The sequence below is a fragment of the Echeneis naucrates genome, chromosome 24, assembly GCF_900963305.1.
Source record: "Echeneis naucrates chromosome 24, fEcheNa1.1, whole genome shotgun sequence".
NCBI classification, from domain to species: Eukaryota; Metazoa; Chordata; class Actinopteri; order Carangiformes; family Echeneidae; genus Echeneis; species Echeneis naucrates.
In genome coordinates this window covers 6,786,190-6,805,825 of record NC_042534.1, presented here as the reverse complement: position 1 = coordinate 6,805,825, position 19,636 = coordinate 6,786,190, and the positions used below count along the sequence as shown (strand labels likewise).

The window sequence follows — 19,636 nt, the reverse complement described above, 5'->3', positions numbered from 1 at the left end:
GTCCTTCGACATCTATGACCCTCCTCTGCATGAGGAAAACCCGATGAGATCCAATCACCTCTTCCTTTCCACACTGTGATCTCACCTCCCTATTTGCGATTGGGTTGCTATATTTAGGAAACCACCCTGTGCTTTATAAAGAGCAGTTGGTATACTGGTAAGCGAGTTTTGGAGACCGGAGACATTTACTGGCTTGGGCTGTCCCGTCTCCTTTCAGACTGTTTAAATAGTGGCAGCGAAGTCTAACAGGCTTATATGTGTGTTGAAAAACGCGTCTGATCGGCACCGAGGGCAGAGACCGGGATGGCAGACATACGCAAGAAACTTGTGGTGGTCGGGGACGGCGCATGTGGAAAAACATGTCTACTCATTGTGTTCAGCAAAGACGAGTTTCCCGAAGTGTACGTCCCGACTGTGTTTGAGACGTACGTGGCGGACATAGAAGTGGACAACAAGCAGGTCCAGCTGGCTCTGTGGGACACGGCCGGACAGGAAGACTACGACCGGCTGCGGCCGCTCTCCTACCCGGACACTGATGTCATCCTGATGTGCTTTTCCGTGGACAGCCCGGACTCGTTGGAAAACATCCCCGAGAAGTGGGTCCCCGAAGTCAAACACTTCTGTCCCAACGTGCCCATCATATTGGTGGCCAACAAGAAAGACCTGCGCAACGACGAGAGTGTGCGGACCGAGCTGTCCCGGCTGAAGCTGGAGCCGGTGAAGACGGAGGACGGCCGGGCCATGGCCATGCGCATTGGCGCATATGACTATTTGGAGTGCTCGGCCAAAACCAAGGAGGGGATCTGGGAAGTGTTCGAGACCGCGACGAGGGCAGCTTTGCAAAAACGAACAACACCCCCGGACGATTGTTTCAAGTGTTGCGCCTTAATGTGAATTTACTGTGTGTGGTGAAACCCTGAGGCTCGGACGCGACGGGGCTGCCGTCGGGAGCCGAGTCTGGTCTGGACATGTGCTGGGACATGTGTGGGCAGGGATCGTGGTCCGGATCCTCCCATTTGATCAGACGACCTTGGCTGAACCAGAACAAATGACTGTAACCAAGTTGTTTTGAACAGACTCGATAATGAACTGATATTTCTGTGTGTGTGTGTGTGTGTGTGTTTTGAAATGCACTGGTTACAGCATGTTCTTTGTGGGTCACATGATCCCAGTCTGACTGGGGGGGGGGGGGGGGGAAAGGCCAAACTTTTCAATGAATGCCTGGGCCTGGATGTCTCATGCGGACAAGGCCTGCTGTCAAGCCAAGGTTTAACTTGTTCACTTTCTTTGTGTTCACAGTTTTTGCTTCTGCCACTGCCTTACTGCCAAGGTTAAAGCTACTTTGTGATTAGCAAAGCAGTAAAAAAAAAAGAGAAAAGAAAAAAGAATTGCACTCAATATTTATGTCCACTTTGTATTGTAGAATGGCTGTAATAAGTTTGAGGAATTGCACAACATCCATAAACTAAACTTGTTTTAAAACCTTCATATCAGTGTTGGATGCAACAATGATGTTTTGTGGAGTTCCTCAGAGGTTGCATGGCGTTTTGGATTACAGTTTAGTTTTATCAGTTCTTAGTTTAGAAGCTGTTATGCAACAGGCCCATTTTCATCAGTTTTCTGGGAGATGATGACTCGTGTCTGGGAAAGGGCTAGCCATATTTTCCAATGTATTTCAAGTTTTTTTTTTTTTTCTTTGGTGTTCTGTCAGAGACAAGTGGGCAAAGAAACAGTTGTGCTAATTGACATTTATTTTCTGACCGTTAGTGTTTGGCTGTGCCTACCATTACTGGTCTTGGGAGGACTTTGTTGAACTTGGTTCTATTTGAACATGAATTAGGAAAATAGTGCGAAGAAAGATGGTACAAAGACATATTTATAGCACAGCCAGCATTTTTGCTTTTGTGTATCTGACACTGTTTCTGAATTATGAAATCCAGGTTTGGCTATTTCACATGCAGGCATATTTCAGCTGTTTTTAAGACTTGGAAGACCATGCTCGCGTTTTACATTTAAAGCTTATGCTCAGAAAAGATAAAGCATGTGAGATGGTTAAGCATGTGAGTGCTCTTTTTGTAGAAAGTGTCATTAAAAGGACTGGGCTATATCAGAGCTCTGACCTAGCAGCAAAGTCTCGTATGGGATTAAGCCATGGGTTGGCAATAATGTTTATTATGACAAGAATCTTATAATAATAGCATAAAATCAAAATCCATTTTGACTACAACACAAGACATAACTAAATACGTAGTAATTTTTTTTCAGAAGCTATAAAAAGTTGTAATTCATTAAATCTGAAATATGACCGGTTGAGAGGCACGCAAACCCCCTTTAATGTTTCTTATGACAGTGAATGTAAGTCAAGTTTATCTGTTCAGACACATCGTTTGGATGTCATGTATCAACTAGTTTTCCATTATTATGAAATAAATTCAACTTACGTTAAATCTGTTTCTTCACAGGAGTGTTGTGTAACTGGTATGGTACACTGTACTGAGGGGTGCTTGTACATAACAGCTTTGGTCATCAATTGCAGTGAGGGAGTGTTCCTAGGCTGAAAATCCAGGGCAAATCCTGGTGGCTGCACAATTATTTTAATGGTAACCGTAGGACAAAAAAAAAAAAAAGCTCAACTTTCCTTTAAACTTCCAATTTTTCTGCAGTTCACAAAGCAAAAATAAATCAGAGCCTCAAAGAGTGTCTTTTAAAAATCAAACCTGAATTACGATGGTGTAAAAGTCACATTCCTCCCTGCCCTCTGTTGCTGGGCTCTCTGCTGATTTACAGAGTTGGAATGCATTGTGCTGGATCCAATGCATGTGCCTCTGATTTCCAGTATTGTTAACTTGCAATTCACTGGTCACACAGGACAAATGTTGAAAATGTGCCAAACCTATATGTTTGTAAGTTCACATTACTGGAATCATACAATACTGAAAGGTAGATGGAGAACAATGGAAATTATTTGTTAGGAAAAATAACAGTGTAAGGGGACAATTGCTACTGTTATGGGAAACTCAATAAAAACACTCAATGTGTCTCACCATCTCTTCTTACCTGTTCCTTTGTCTGTTTTTTACACCAAAGCCCTTTGCTATGTTGCAGGATTGTGTACAGTGTTTATGTATATATTGACAGATTTGCTGCATGAATTTAGTATATATTGCATAAATCCATCTTAGATTGAATTTGTGATTTCACTCCTGAAGTAATCATTACATTGTTTAAAGTAAGATTTTGATCTTACTTTGTCTCTTTGAAACTTTGTCTCTGCTAAAGTTATACCTGATGATGTAAATAATGAATGTACATATTACACGGAGACAAAAAAATCTGAGTGAGGTTCTATACAGTGTAACTATGACTAAAAATGTAGGTGCTTCTTGTCAGCAAAATGTTATTTAATATCTTATCTCATCGACTTAGAGCCTTTTTACGAAAACTGAATAGACATTTACGTAAAATTATATGTGAAAAAAGGACAGAGTTTAATGCACTACAAACTGCTTTTAATAAAGAACACACATTTTTAAATACTAGAAGACACAAAGGTACAGTAGCAGCACAACTGGGAGACTACTGTGAAATAACAAAAAATTAATAACTTGAAAAAAGAATAGAGAGAGAACCCTCTTGGGTACAAACAACACTTGTTAACATATAGTTTTGTATTTTTCTGGTAGAACAAATTTAATGTTTCTTGATGGTCATACAGATATTATCAATGCAAACACTTAAGAATGTCTAGCCATGGCCGCTTAGTTGGATCTGGCAACAAATGGCAAGGGAATGTCAACCTCCATTGTTCTGTCACTTACTTTCACAAACTGTTCTACATTTTTGCTTTTCTCCTTGAGGGTCCTAATGACATTGTTGTGAAATGCATTCATACGTTTTACCAATGAGTCAATCCAGGACTGGATGTCAGCCTGAAGCTGTTCAGTAGACATTTCAGCCAAAGTATTCTGGATTTTAGCTCTCACGGTTTTTAAATATTCCATAACAATTCTGTAGGTCTCTCCAATCTGCTTGGCAACATTGGCCAGGACTGGAGAGTTGATGGCATCCCTGTACATTTCAATGACAAAGTCAGAGATTTTTTTGATGTTCTGAGACTTTAGGGTTTGGACAAGCTTCTCACTTTGTTCAGTGGTAAACTGCACGAATGCATAAAATTTGTTAATGATATCTTCCAACTGGATCTTTCCCAATTCCCTCAGAGTGGCAATCACTTGTTGCTGGATTTTTCGCAGAGCTACAGACAAATCTTCAAGAATTTCTCTTCCATTGATTATATAGCTTGAGCCAGGAATGGTGAATTCAATATCTTGTAAATAATCAATGACTGATGTAAACATGCTGGCAAAATACTCTGGAATCTTTTGAACAGCTTCCTCAGATACCTGAGCAACAAAAGCACTACATTTCTGGTAGACCTCAAGCCCAGACAGCCTCTGTTCGTACCCAGGGACCTGGAACTTGGTTTCTCTCAGGAATTTCATCATAGCATCAAGCACAATTTCAACTTTCTTTTGGTACAGTTTCAGGGTCTCAACGATCTTCTCTGTGGCAGATGTCATAACCTCAGAAGGATTTACTGCTGCAAAGCTGTTAGCAGCCCTCTCAAACATAACCTGGCCCTGCTTTCTAGCCTTTTCAGCTTTTTTGTAGATTTCGTTATATGTTCTAGCCGCAGGCTCAGATACCAATTCCACAGCTGCAGGCACATGCTCCTTCAGTCCCAGCATCACGTCATATGGCATTTCCATATTCCAGGTTGTATGAATGTTCAGCTTTGAGTTCATCACAGCCATCTTCAGACCCAAGATGTCAACGTCAGTTTTTGGCTCAGACTGTGAGAAGAAAAAGAAGAGAAAAATAAATCACTATTTAAATTGAGGACACAATCAAAGGTAATTATTCAGAAAATAAGTGGCCAAAAGTTCTCTTACCGGGTAGCGACCATAGACTCTGGCTTTGAGTTGTGCTGGCTGCTTAGCCTGCATCTGAACTGCAATGAGTCCTGCAGATGGAGTAGACATAGATACAACAAGCCCTTCCTCAGGATTTCCTGTAATCTCCTGGGAGATTTCCATAGTCAGTTCTGGCAGCTTGACCTTCAATGAATTGGTGATGGAGGTATCCATTTTTTCATAACTTAGCATCATGTTGCTTCGGTGGTTTCCCTCTACCATGGCATGTTGTACGGAGAGGGTAGCGTATGTTTTGAATGGACCTCCTGTGCTCAGGTTGATGTCGGCCTGAATTCTTCCATTCAGAATCTCAAATTCAGAAGATGAGGAAGTATCAAGGTTGTATGTGGTGCTGATGTCCTTGTTGTTGATGCTGGCGTCAGTTTTGATTGTGAGGAGTGCTGTTTTCATTGAGAACCCATAGGTCAGATCACCCATTGCTGGGATCCTGATGGTTGAAACCTCTGGAAGAATGATTTTTGGAAGAGTCAGGTCCTTCAGGGCAGATGGGACATACAGAGATGGCATTCTAATGATGGTTACATCGGGCATGGGAATGGTAAATCCTGATATTTCGACATTCATCACTGGAACCCTGTATGCAGGCACTGTAAGGGTTTTGGGCATCTTAGCCCTGTATTCTTCATACTTTGTATTTGCATCTTTGAAGGATGCCTCAAGAAGGGCAGATGTTGTATCCTTGCCAATGATTACATATTTGTGCAGCGTCTCCGCATTGTTGTTAAGAGCATTGATGATTGGATCCACATTAATCTCAAAGGCGAATGCCTCACGGTTTTTCTTGTACTTCAGGTTGGAGCTCATGTCAAATGTCTGCTGAGTTGTTGTTAGGAGATATTTTAGGCCAGTATCTTGCCACAGGGAGACATACTCCACTCTTGGGGTTCGCAAACCAGTAAATGGCACTGTTATTTCAGGGATTGTGATAGGCTGGTTCAGTACATCCAGATTTGCTTCTCCTTTAATCTGGGAAAATATGTTAATTTCATTCTCACCATTATCCATGGAGAAGTCATGAGAATATTTGTACTGGTTGAATCTAGCCAAAGATGTCCAGCTACCCTGCTGAACTTCGGAGCTAAGCGTAACGGTGATGTCATTCTGGAGATCAACCTTTGCAGACAGCTTGAGTGGAAGGCCAACTTTGGCATTTCCCTTATTCTGGGTGGTAAATGTAAGCTCGTTAGGGCTGATCAAAGCAAGAGTAGAGCTTGAGAGAGCTCCTTCAACCTGTCCAGTCAGCTCTGCACTGTGAGAGGCACTGAAATCAATTTTCATGTCTTCAGCCTTAGCTTGGAATTTGACCTCTGCAACACTGTCCTTCATGAAAGGTGTTTCTGTCTCAACCTTGGCATTAACAATTATATGTCGGAAAATGCACACATCGACAACCACATTTTGATTCATTTTTAAATGGTTGCAGTCTGTTTCTCCAGTGAAAGTTACTCTGCTTGTGTGGAGGTCCATGACCACTTCCAGGTCACTCTTGTGATTTGCCTCTTTAGAGAATTCCTGCACCGCATATTTTCCATTGCCCAGATTGTTAAAGGTAAGACGAGCAGTGCCATCCTCAAGCAGGAAAACGCTCTTTTGCTTCAGCGATGTTTCACTGAAGATGTTGAGGGGTGGCATGTTGAGCTCATGTTTGTAGCCAGACTCCATAGAGGCAGAAACCCCACTTTTGGTGGTCAGGACTGCAGTATTGACAAACTCTGCAGAATAGATCTCGGTTGTCACCTTTGCAGCAGTTTCAGCAGAAGCCTGAGCTGAAAGACCTCTGAGAGTCATTGTGCCTTTGTGATCAAGCGTGAAAGATGACTGTTGAATATCGATGTTCTCAGTGATGGTCAGATGACTCATCTGGGGTGCAGCGAAATGTGCACTGGTATCCAAAGTGAAGTCAAGGGCTTTCAAAGTAGATGTAGCCTGTGAGTTGAGGGCCATTTTGAACTCTGGTGTCACTGATGAAATTGTAGTGTTCTCCAGCTCAGCAGTGGTTCTGAGTTTGTAATGAGGTGATGCTACCCTGAACTCTCCGTAGAGTTTTCCAAAACAGGGGATTTTGGTCAGATCTAGCACCTTCTCTTTCAGCTCCCTAGTGAGTGTGTCATAATCAAAGGATCTAATTTTCTCGACCATTCTCATGAAATAGTCACTCATGTCTTCAACCAGCTGTTTGAAGTCAAAGGTGTACAGCTCATTCACAAGCTCCTGAACAGGTACCATAGCTTTTTTCACCAGTGGTTCGATGTCAATAGATCTGAGAGCAGCAAAGGCTGAATGAATCTTTTCCCTCACCTGATACTGCTTCATGATTTTAACAACCTCATCCATGATGGCTCCAATAATTTTCTCAATTTCGTAGCCAGAGAGGATCTCTTCCATTTTGGAATATATTTCAGTGAACCTGTTTGCAATGTTATACTTCTTGATCCATGCCTCAACTGTTTGCTTGACGGTTTTAACCATATTCATGATTTTGTCGGTTGGGATCTTGGTTGTTAGGTTGGTCAAGACATTTTCAATTGAATAGATACACTTTTTCAAGTATTGGACAAAGAGGTTGAAGTCGATATTGTCAATGACCTCCTTCATTTCTGCCACTTTACCCTGCAGCTTGACACTGATCTCATACCTGTTGTCAATATCTTTAAGCATCTCAATGCTCTGGTCCATCAGCTGCATCATTGTGTTCTTTACATTTTCAATGACTGCAGGCAGGTGCTCAATGAAAGGGATCTGGATAAAGTGGCTCTCACTGTTCTTGTCATATTTCACAAATCCAGAGATGGTATAATCTTCATTGGCTCCAGTGAAGAAGGCGGTTGAGACAGCTCCTGACATCTCGATGCCCATTCTCTCTGCATCGTTATAGGCGCTAATGTCTTCATCAAAAATGTGATCATTTACATTGGACACCATCTTCAGTGTGACTCTTTGCTCTTGCAGGGTAAGCATGCTGTTGAACTTGTTCTCCACGTTGGTCTTGATAGCGGGTCTGCCTTCCAATTCATGGGTACTTGATGCTCTGTACTCAAATGAATGGGCAAATTTAAGAGGTTCTGCTTTCAGGAGGAATTTGCTGTACAATTCACCGCTCTGTTGCCCATATAAATATACTGCACCATTTGAGTTGAAAATGGCATCAATGGTCAGTTCGAAGGGTGCAGCAACAGTTTTAAATGTGCTGTCCAGCTTAAGAGATGGTGAGTTGAGGACAGCCACATTGGTGAACTTCATGGTCAGGCCAGCAACCTCCACATCCGTGGTATGTCTCAAATGAGATCCCAGGAGTTTGCCATTTGTGTTGCACTTTGCAGACAGGGCCATGTCACCAAACTTGATTTCGTAAGTGTGCTTGAGCTCTTCCTCTGAGTAAAGTCCCATGATTGTTCCAGTTAGCTCCATGTTGTAGGGCTTAGCATTGAACTGGGCATCATTCACAAAGTTAACCTCCATGATCTTCAGGTCATTTTTGACAACAACTGAGGCAGTGAAGCGCTCAATGTTAACTGTGATGTCATGCATGTAGGAGTTCTTGCTGTCGAGGACACTGTTGGTCTTGGTGTGGAGTGTGAAAGATCGCAGTGCAAGAGACAGTGAGTGGGTATTTTCAGTCCTCATCTCGTTGAAAGAGCCGACCATGTTGTTGGAGAGAACCAGGCCATCTTCATTCAGTCTGAGGTTCATTATGTTCCTGGTATTGATGTCAAAGAGATTACCCTCAAACTTGCCATTGAAATATACTTCTGTGGTCGCCAACTTTCCCTCAAGATTGAACTCGGCTTTGTTCTCTTTAACAGCTCCCTTGGTGAGGAGAGAAATGGTGGCACCAGAGGTGTCAACCCCACCATGGAAAACATTCTCAAAGGTCATTGGGCTATGCTGAGCAGTTGTGGTGCAGCTGGTAGTCAGGCCATTTGTGTTCAGGGTCAAGGTTGCCTTGTGAGATGCAAGGCTTGAAAAGATGTTAAGGGAGGCATCGGCATTGATCTCCAGGCCGGAGGGGTTGATGGAACCTGTGAGGAGAGAGTAGGCTCGGTTCTTTGTATCATCAGCTTGATTCTCAATCCTGAGGCTAGCCTGTCCTCCACTAGCGGAGAACTCCGTCTGGCTACGAAGCATTCTCTCATCAGCCTTGGTCACAGAGTCGGACTGGATGATTAGCCTGGCATCCTTGTAGTTAAGGCTCACTTTGGTGGTGTGCTTGATGGGCTCAGTGTTCATGTTGGTGTTGGACTCAATCAGGAGTTCCTGCTTTGAATATGATGCCTTGATCTTGTTTGCAACCTTCAGGATTTCGGAGTCCACATTCAGTGTGCTCTCCAGTCTTGCTTCTCTCTTTGCTGGCTCAACAGAGAAAGTGTGGAGATAGGTGGTGGTAGCAGCCATAGGTCCTACAGTAACACTTCCATCTGTGTTGATGTCTCCAGAGAGCATTTTTGAGTCTAGGGTGAGCTGGGACGTAACTGTCAGAGAAGTGTCCAGACCAAGAGGGGAAGTGGCATAGATGTTGTAGCTTCCTGTTGATAGTATATTTTCTGTGACAGCAATGGTTTCCTGAAGATTAAAGCCTGTTTTCACGAGCATGTGCGTCAGGGAGCTATCAATGCTGTATTTCATAGCTTTCTCTGCTTTGGAAGTTAATTTTGTAGCTCCTTCAAACCAGAAGAACAGTAAAATATAAATTAGTATCAACTTAGTACTGTTTATGCCATGTCAAATAACAAATGCATAAGTTAGTAAGAATAATGAATAAAGAAACAGTTCAATTACCCTCAGTTGAAAAGGCGAGAAGTTTGATTGGGCTGTCAGCCATCACTTTGAACCTGGCAAGGTAGTTAGGAAACTCAGCAGTGTTGTTGCCAGCTGAGACTGTTGCCTCCCAGTTATAATAGTTGCTGTTGACTTTGGCAGACACTTCCATCATTCCCATCAGAGGCAGGGTGAGATCATATTCAGAAGGGATGGTAAAAGTGGGGATTTGGATCTGCCTTGGCGCAAGCTCCATGCCCACCTGAGGCATTGAGATGCGAGGAGATGTGACCATCGACGGTATTCTCAGCTCTTCAGATGACTTTCCTCCAAGAGGCAGAGGGATAGTGATGGTCAAAAGATCCTGGTTGAACCGGTATTTGAATGCGCTTTCACTGGTGAAATGATGAAAAAAGGATATTTGTTAAATTTAAAACAGAGACTTGTCTGGAGAGAGGATGCTGTTACCTATTTTACAATTCAATTGAGGGAAACGCAATGTTCTAATAATCGATTAAATGAATTCTAACTAAGATTGGATGTGTGTTATACTTACAGGTTCATGAATAGGTTTTCTGGCATGGAGGGAATTCCCACATCTGCTAAACTGTTCCTCAGAGCTTCAACATATGGGACCTCAGTTGTAATCTTGTCCATCCAGTTATTGCTGGCCTGATGAAGAAATACAACATTTCTCATGCTTTAGTAGGGAAGAAACTAGAATTTAGTCGAAGAAATATTACATAATGATTATTAATAATGATATTTATTTCACCTCAACTGCCTTGTTGAAAATATGACCCAGTTTCATGTCAGTCTTGACAACTTGCTTCTCCATGGCACCCTCCACAACTTGTCTGAGCCAGGCCTGGAGGGCTTCAGTGTAAGGCACCACGATCTTAGTGTCAGCATTCACATTGGACATCAGCTGAACCTCAGCCTGGTTTTCACCTGAGAAACAAAACATTTAGAAATATACTTTTGTATCATAGAGTGCTTGGAGAAATCTCTAAAATCATTCTTTGAAATTTGATTATTGTCTAACATACGAACCATATTTGAATAGAACTGCCTGAACAGATGAGGCGCTCAGGACCTTCACATCACTTTTGATCTCCACAGTGAGTCCATTGTTTTTGTTCATTCTTGCTGTGATAGCGGCATCAGTTTGGAGTGAGGGGACCAGCAGCTGCACCTGCAGCATGCCATCCGTCATGGCTTGAAGCCTTTATAAAAATGAGAAAAACAAAATTGATTTAGTCAATTCTGGTATACGCAAAGATGCGTGAGGGCTGTTGAATATAAAAATTTACAAGCGACATTATTCATTGAAAAAGTGTTTCAACAAAGATCCCAGTTCGGTTTACTCACTTGGCACGGCCAATCACAGAGAGTTGGGGCACGTTCTTGTTGGAAATCTCAAAAATGATGGATTTGCCTCTGGAAGAGCTGTCGGTCATGGCAATTTTAACACCAGCCTCAACATCAAAGTCAGGGATCTGGACTTGAGTGGTGAAGACGTTCCTGTTCCTGTTGTATTTCATGGTGGCTGTAGCTTCAGTCGGCACAGCACCTAAGTAGCAGAGTTTGAAAAAGAATGATTTAATTACTGACTTAACTAGCCCTTTGAACTTAAAAAGAGACCGTGGCTCAAAGAAAAAAAAGGTGAACATATTTTTTTCCTAATGTTATGATCATACCTTCAGCTCTCAGGATCATTTTCAAAGAATCAACCTTTTGGTTGTTGTCCTTTCCTTCATTGAGGAGCTTGTAGGCGATGGTGGCTGTGTACTCAGATACCTCTTTCGTAGGTTTGATGTCAACAGAAAAGCTAACATGAAGGGAAAAACTCGATGATGAATTCTGATTAAAATCTTCTATGATAATGTATTGTTTACTTAAATAACTAAAAAAGGGTGTGATGTGTGATGCACCATTTCATGGCGACTATGAGACAAAATAATCACAGTTTCTTCTAAGGACAACTTACCTAGTCTCTCCATTCAGGGGGAAGTAAGGCACAGCTGTCTTGTCACCAGTGTCAGCACCAAGTGTTTTGGTGCAGTATCTGACTCCAGAGAACAGAGGGCTGCAGTTTGATTCACCCTCTGTGTGTGGGATCATTGTAGACTGGCCAGCACCCACAATCCACACTTTATTGCTATTTCAAAGAAAGAACAACCAAATCCTTTCAGTCAAAGTGCTGTATGAAAGATTACATGTGACAAGTGCCACATTTTACTTTGACACTAAACATACTGGTAATTGTTTTGTTCTACTGCTATCACGTCTGATCACTAATTTTGAACCAGTCTATGACTTACAGCAGGCTCACAAAAGCACAAGCATAATTTTAAATTTGCATTTATTCCATTCAGTATAATGGATGACTGTTTTCTGCTCTTACCTGATACTCAAGATTTTTGTGGTGCCCTCTGGGGCAGGGATGGAAAGCTTGACCTGGTTTGGCTCCATGGTGATTTTGGCATTGAGTGCACTCTCATGGTACATGTTGGTGTGCATCTCCACAGTGGACACAACAAACTGAGGAACATGGACTCCCATCTGAGTCACAAACTCAACTCCAACAGAGGGCCTGAACGACAGTTCCTTTGCGAATGAAAACAGGTAGAATAGATGAAATTAAATGCAAAGGCATGAAGGAAAGAATTTTACACAATTGCACAAACGTTACTGCAATCTGTGGGAACAACAAATACAACTTGTCTTATTAGTAGTGCTATTATTGCTGAATTTAATAACACCTTGCATGGTATTTGACAGAAAAAATCAGTTGACCAGCAGCAGGATAATACTGACATAACATAACTTGGGGTGTCATTGATGGATTGGGAAAGAAATATAGAAAACCTACCATATTTGGAGTAACGCGAAGGCCTCCCTTTGCGCCAGGAGTGAAGGTACCAGACAGAGCAAATGTGAGAGGCAGGCCAGATGCTGTTGATGTGCTGAATTTGTTGTCCATGAAGATGTAATGGGCAAAGATCTCATTGTCAGTGCTGGCCATTAGTCTAGACAGGACCTGATAATAAGAATTACATATTTTTAACTCGCTCTTGTGGAGGGGAAAGAAATGGAATAGCAATTTATGAAGGTGTCACATTTAACAGATACCATTAGTACAGACACGTACCTTGGAAGGAATGATCCTCATTATAATGTCAGCATACATCATTGTGTTTTGCACAATAGACTTCAGTTCATTGCCCTTGATGTAGCCAAGCTCAGCCCCCATGAACCTCAGATAGGCCATGGCCTCTGGAGACTCTTGACTCTGCAGATCTTTCACCAGCTTGTTGAAGTTGCGAACAATGTCTCTGACAAGATTTTCAGGGACCTTAGGAAAGAGTTAAATTGTTTTAATTGCTGTGAAAATATATCATAAATTAAAATATTTAATAAATACAGCCAAAACCAGGATATACCCCGTGTCCATCTGATTTCAGGGGAGCAACCCATTTCTCTAGGACATCTTTGATCTTTGGTGGCATCTTGTCTTCAGCCCAGTAAATAGCCTTGGACACAGTGTCAGGGAAGAACCCATTCTTTCCAAACAAAGCATCAACTGTTGGTTCAAAGCCCTTTCCCTCCATTCCAACCTATCAGAGAAAGACAGCAGTTATTTTACAAATATTTGGTTAAACCGTTAAATAACTTTAAGTTGACTGTTAGATAAGTAGGGCTGACCAAATTTCTGAATAAAACTACAACAACAATATAAAAAACAACAAAAGAAAGGTATTTAATTAGTTTTGTCTTTTTTCCTTACTTTCTACCTGTTTTCTTTTACAGCTTTACTGTCTGTAGTACATTTCTTTGGCACTGTAAAGGGACAATTTCCACGCTAGCTATTATGATGTACACACCTCCCAAATGTCCATGCTGTAACCAAAAGCTCCCAGGGTCATTTCCAGCAAGACCTCCCTCGGCAACTGGTTGCTGGGATCAAAGATAACATTGCCCTGAATGCCAGCCAGCATCCTGTCGTGTGCCACACCCAGCTTGTAGTGGCGAGACATTGTGGTGTAATCGTTGTGTGTAACAACATCAATGTCCTGCAGGGCATCCATTATCCTCTTACCAAGTCTGTGGTAAAAATAAATGCAAAACAAACATCTTATAACAAACAGTTGGGTTTGTTGGTAGAATTATTATTACAGCATTCCCTTGAAATGAAACAGTAATTGTGCCATCAGTGACAGTGTACTTCATACTTACTTCTGGGTCTCTGAATCAGTGGAATAAATGATGTTGTAGATGTGGGATGTCACAAAGGCCTTGACCTGCATGTTCTGTCCCTGCACGAGAAGCTTCTTCACCATGTCGATATCACTGTTATTGGGGTCCCTCATCAGAATGAGGTAAGCTGCTAGACGTTTCTGCACAGCGCCTTTGGCGTACTGGCTGACCCTCTGGAGGTTGGAGCGAACCTGAATAGAAAAGCAACAGTAACTAATTTGTCACAGAAAAAAGCTTGCACTAGAAAAATGGTAAACTGGGATACTGCTTTTCTTTGCAGGGGGATGTTTCACACCTCTTCTGTCACAGACATGCGCCTGAAAGCCTGAATGGCAGCAAGCTGCACAGACAGCGTGGTTGCTGGCTGCCTCATGCACTTCAGCAGGGTATTCTTGATTGCAGGGTCTGCTTCCTCAATTGCGTCTCCCATGTTGCCAATAACCTGGATTGGATGATGTACAATTTTAGGAAAAAAAAAACAAAAAACAAAAAAACTTTATTGTGATTAAAGACCATAGCCAGTTACCTACCCTCAAGGTCAGGAAGGTCAGATCTTTCTCCCCAGCACAATCTGCACCCAGAAGAGAAGCCATGTACTCAGACACAGCAGTAATCTCAGGGGTGACTCCCTCCGCCTGATACAGTCTAGTGATAAAGGTAGACATTGGTGAATACAGTAATTTACCACAGGAACTACCACTTAGTGTTACAGTATTGACAGGTACATCTAAAAATATCTATTTTCAAGGTAATATGTGGGTCTACTTACTTCCTGACTGCATTGCTAAGGGCATACATGATCGGTTTGCTCTGCTTATACTGAGCCATTGCCAGCATGTCCTTCACCAGGAGGCGGGAGGGATTAGGCAGCAGACCAAGGGCATAGACAGCAGCATCAACCTCAAGAGCAGATTCATCAAAGGTCCTGAGAACCTTCAGAATGGCGCTGGTGCACTCTGGAGTACCACACTGAGCAAGTGCTTGCCATGTCAGAGAAGTGGACATGTCCATCATCTCCTCAGTAACAGATCCCAGGATGTCAGCGTTCAGACCTCGGAGCTCAGACACCAGTTTGTAGAAGAGGCTTGCACGCTCCTCGCCCTGAGTGGTCTGTGAAAGGGTGTTAAGCTGCTGCATTGTGGCAATGACAGCCTCCTTGTTCTGCATGGGGCTCTTTTCATCAGCAGCATCCATGGACAAGAACTTGCGATTGTTATTTTCTGCACAGAATGACAGCACAAGCAATGAGAATGTGATTTTTTGGTTTTGTTTTGTTTTGCAACATTTTCTTAAAGGTGAAACACTCACTGAGATCAAAGATTCTGTCATTGATCTTGGCAGTCTCCCTCAGAGCCAGGGTCTGTTTCACCATGGCAGAGATTCCATATTCATTTCTGTTTTCATTAGGAAAGAGGTCATTTTAGAATATTAGTTATAAGGAAAACATTATACATTATACATTATATAATTAATCTTTTCTAAATTCAAATATTGTTGAATACAGGAAGTATAAAGAAAAAATCTGAACCTGTGTGTTGAATTAGCACTAAGGGAACATTTTAACCAGGTACTCACTGGTGGGAGAAGGGCAGGAAGAGGTGTTTCTCTGTGCATGTACCGCTGGTCATGTGCTTCTTATGGTTGTCAAACCTGTAGTTGCAAGTCTGAGTGCTGCTAATCATCTTGGACAGAGGGTAGTTCTGATGAAAGACAAATAACATCAGAGTTTCATATGATCATGTAAATGCTGAAAAACTTTTTTTGGGTTTGGGAATCAGTTTATACAGTGAATATAGCTTTTTGCATTCACTTTTTTATTATTGCTATACTTATACCTTCCTGTTTTCTTCCGTGCCATTAGCCTTGTACAATATATAGCTCTACACACATTATTACAATGGTGATGGCATTAGTTTGTTGCTTAAACTCTTACCATGCCAGTGATGATGGCCAGAGGACTGGTGTTCTGCCTGTGGGCAACAAACCCGTCACATTTGGACAGGTCCCTGGTGACAGTCACATCAGTGGCAATCTCTGCTGCGGAGTTGACAGTGTAGTCGGTGGAGCACACTCCATGCACAGTGGGCTGAAAATGATCAGAGGCTATCATCAATACTGAGGGATTGGGAGACAACAAGCAGCAAGAGCTGGACTGGTGAACCTGCCTTACGTCATTTAATTATTTCCCTGAATCTGATAATCCATCAATCCTAAAGATTAGCCCAAATCATGAGAGCATGTGATGATACCATTAGAAAGATAAAGTTATCTAGGACTTTGACCTGCTCCTGAGCATTGTCTGTGCGAGAACATGATGTTACAGGCATGTATTTATCACCTGTGACTGTAGCCAGCTTATCTAATCATTGTGCAACTCCAAAAAAAACAGAAGCAAGCTCTACTTGGTGACTTTGGTCCCAAATTGATTGGGAACTATGTACTGAAATGGCAAAACAAAATAAATGCAGATGAAAACAAGGAAATCAATCTGGGGAAGGTACACTACCATTTCTTTGTTCTTCTCCTCTTCCATTGCAGGCACCATGAGAGCAGAGACAATGCCCCTCTTGATATTCAGGATGTTGACAGGCTCATTTTCCTCAGGGTAGAGTCCAACATTTGTCTCTCCTTCAACTGTGATCTTCAGAGGGTATCTGGTGACGTGGCAAGATCATCCTTTACAACCTGCCCTTTCAGTTCACCCTTTGCTTTTATATTTCCTTAATTACTGTCCTCTCTTTTAGGACTGAAAAATATAGATAGGAAATAAATCTTTCCTGGACATAAAATAAGGTGACTCACTTGGCCATGGCAAGTCCGAAGGCATTGTTTTGAGCAGCAGGACGATACACTGGGTTGCCTTCAGCATCCACACCAGAGATCTCATTCAGAGAGCACTCTGTTGTGCGCAGGATGAAGCTGCAGGTCTGCGGCACATCAATCTCAACCTTTGTGGCAGAGCAAACACTTTAGTTAGTGTTTTCCTTTTCAGGATCATGAGACTTGTATTTGCTCTATCGATCAGGGCTGTTTGACATACTTTGCAGGAAACTTTGGGCCCACTCTTATTGCCAGTTGCTCCATTTACACCATTGAAAGTCTCAGCTTCATAGTCGTATACAAACCGCTTCTGGTTCTTGAATCTTTTGGCCACTAAAAAGTGTTCGAAATATCATTTAGATCACTGATGTGTTCATGTTTTGCATACTTGATTTCATACAAATGACACAATATTTTCAATAAACAAACAACTCACAATAACAAACTGGAGATTGTTCCCCAGAAGCTCCCACATCTTGTTCTGTAAAAGGTGAAAAAAATGTATGTAACGATTTTAAAGGCCACAACCTATACAAAACTTGTTTAGAAAGCTTACACATAGTTGCATTAGAGGGTATATAAGTATAAAGTTACACATATAATTAAACAATTTTTTAATTTTGGATTCTTTTCATTTGTTGTCAAAGCGTTCACCACATAAAAAAATCCCTTTATTGAAACGGCATCAAAACAAAGTTATCAAGAATCACAAAAGCAACATCTTAGAGGAAAATATTCCACAAAGCAGAACATAATCACTGGCTTTTCTCCTAAATTAATTTACCTTTAAAATATTAAAAACAAAATCTTTAAATTCTTTTGGCTTCAACATAAAAGCACAGTACTTACGGGCTAGAGTGTATGTGCCCAGAAGCAGCAAAAGGCAGAGCTTGGCACCCCCCATGATGGGCTTAGTGAAGCTCCAATATTGGTAAGGAGAGTCCTCCTCTTTCAGCGAAGACTAACTCTTGAGCCGTGCTCTTTTGGCTTTTATAGTTCTCCAATCTTAAAGTGTGTGATCACTAGGACTTGCTAATGTGTTGCCCTGGTTCCAAAGTCTGAGCAGTCCTTGTGGCAGGCCAAAGGTAAAATCATTTCACAAACTAAGTCTGGCTGACTCTGTCAGAACTGGGTGGGGGAGGTCTGAATGATTACGTGAGCTTGCGTCCTCGGTGCATTTTATTTTTTGGATCTGTTCTTTAGACTGATATTGAGGTTGTGTTTTAATGTAATATGTAATATGTTTATAATTAAAAAAGGCACACATCTTTATCTTAAAAACAACATTTTGCTATCAGATTAATGTTATACAATAGCTAATATAGCTTCAATCACTAACTTTGATTTCTCTGTAGTGGTCAAAGGGCAGATAACAAATAAACTAATTTGATAGTATCAGTGAAGTATAAGGGGAAGTACTTTTTTAAAAGTTTCATTTCAATCTGAATGTTGTCTTTAAGTCAAGTGATTTTGACCATTTCAGAGTTATGATTTTATATTGAAACTGTTTTAGATTAATTCAAGAAGAAACAATTTATTTGCAGATCCTTAATACAAGTTTTTAGCTCAAAGCACATTATCTGATGCCCTACACATCTACAAATACATGAAGGCATTTTAAAGAAAGCCAAATAAACCTTTGCCCTACTAACAAAATGAATCCACATTTACACAGAATCAAAACTTGAGACACCTGCTGTTTGTGGCACTTGAATTATATGGACATTCTTTGTGTCTTTTTCAGGTTGGGTATATAAGATGGCTGCACTTTCTATCTATCCCGAAACAGGTACAACACTGGTGGCACATTTACATCCATTCATTCATTCATCTTCTACCACTTATCCCTTTCAGCGTCATGGCTGGTGCTGGAACCAATCCCAGCTCACATTGGGTGAGGGTGGGGTACACCCTGGACAGGTTGCCAGTCCAATACAGGGCCAACACACAGAGAGAGACAGAGACCTACAACCTGCTACATTCAGACCTACGACAATTTTAGAGTGACCAGTTAACCCAAACATGATGTCTTTAGACAGTGGGATGAAACAGGAGTACCCGGAGGAAACCCAACAAACCGAATTCAGCACAGAAAGGCCCCAGGCTGGGAACCAAACCCACAAGCTTCTTCGTGTGGGCCAACAGCACTATGTCGCTGTGCTGCCCTGGCACATTTACTTAAGTACTTAAAAAAAAAAAAACGCCACCAGAAGGTGTCATTTTAAACTTCCTGTAACTGTGTTGGGCTTTCTTCCCATTTCTCACATTTGAAAAGGAAAACAATAAATGGCCTTATCAACAATAGGAATTTTGAAAAAGAAACACCAATTCTGTGGCACTTGGAACTTGTGCAGAAATGTACTAGTCCTTTAAACTCTTGATTAAAAAGTATGGTTTCTTAGCACTGGTGCCATAACACTGTTTACTGACCTTTGGCCTACTAGAAGTCTGAATGCTGTTTCATCAGGATTCCAACACAAGGAACTCAAGATAAATTCATTAAACAGGAGGCAGTAGACTAACAACAGGACAGCTGTACAAGTAGAATCTCTAATAAGCCACTACATATTAAGCTATATTAATAAAAAGACAATCATAACAGCAATTGGTACTGAACTCATTGGGATTAGTGTCGGTTGGCACAAAGACACAGAAACAATGGGTCCCCTAAGAAAATTGTTTTATTGAATTATACACTTGTCTGTCTTTTAAAAAACTTGATCAATAAATATGATTCAAGTCATGCAAAAACAAAAAAAAAAAAAAAAAAAAGGAGGGGGTCCGGTCTAGTCTGTAGTCTCTGAAAC

General features: G+C 41.6%; 2 protein-coding genes across 3 annotated transcripts; one reads left to right on the top strand and one right to left on the bottom strand.

The window, feature by feature from the left end:
- Positions 1–161: 161 nt before the first annotated feature.
- Positions 162–2,689, top strand: LOC115038070 (rho-related GTP-binding protein RhoB). 2 transcript variants are annotated; one of them, XM_029496898.1, is made up of 2 exons: positions 162–432; positions 493–2,689. In XM_029496898.1, exons 1-2 carry the CDS (start codon positions 304–306, stop codon positions 892–894), a joined length of 531 nt encoding a protein of 176 aa, XP_029352758.1. In that variant the 5' UTR covers positions 162–303; the 3' UTR covers positions 895–2,689. The 2 variants fall into 2 exon arrangements, with proteins under 2 accessions (XP_029352758.1, XP_029352757.1); XM_029496897.1 differs by having other exon boundaries at positions 162–2,689.
- Positions 2,690–3,758: 1,069 nt separating this feature from the next.
- On the bottom strand, positions 3,759–17,733 carry LOC115038067 (apolipoprotein B-100-like). Its single transcript, XM_029496890.1, has 26 exons — positions 17,679–17,733; positions 17,266–17,310; positions 17,050–17,162; positions 16,812–16,957; positions 16,516–16,663; positions 15,943–16,095; positions 15,585–15,709; positions 15,318–15,403; positions 14,779–15,229; positions 14,540–14,654; positions 14,305–14,451; positions 13,989–14,200; positions 13,637–13,856; positions 13,196–13,369; positions 12,904–13,107; positions 12,625–12,792; positions 12,157–12,359; positions 11,740–11,910; positions 11,450–11,580; positions 11,121–11,322; positions 10,803–10,975; positions 10,525–10,700; positions 10,306–10,421; positions 9,771–10,144; positions 4,953–9,652; positions 3,759–4,853 (listed from the first exon to the last, which is right to left on the bottom strand). Exons 1-26 carry the CDS (start codon positions 17,731–17,733, stop codon positions 3,759–3,761), a joined length of 9,903 nt encoding a protein of 3,300 aa, XP_029352750.1.
- Between the last annotated feature and the right edge of the window lie 1,903 nt (positions 17,734–19,636).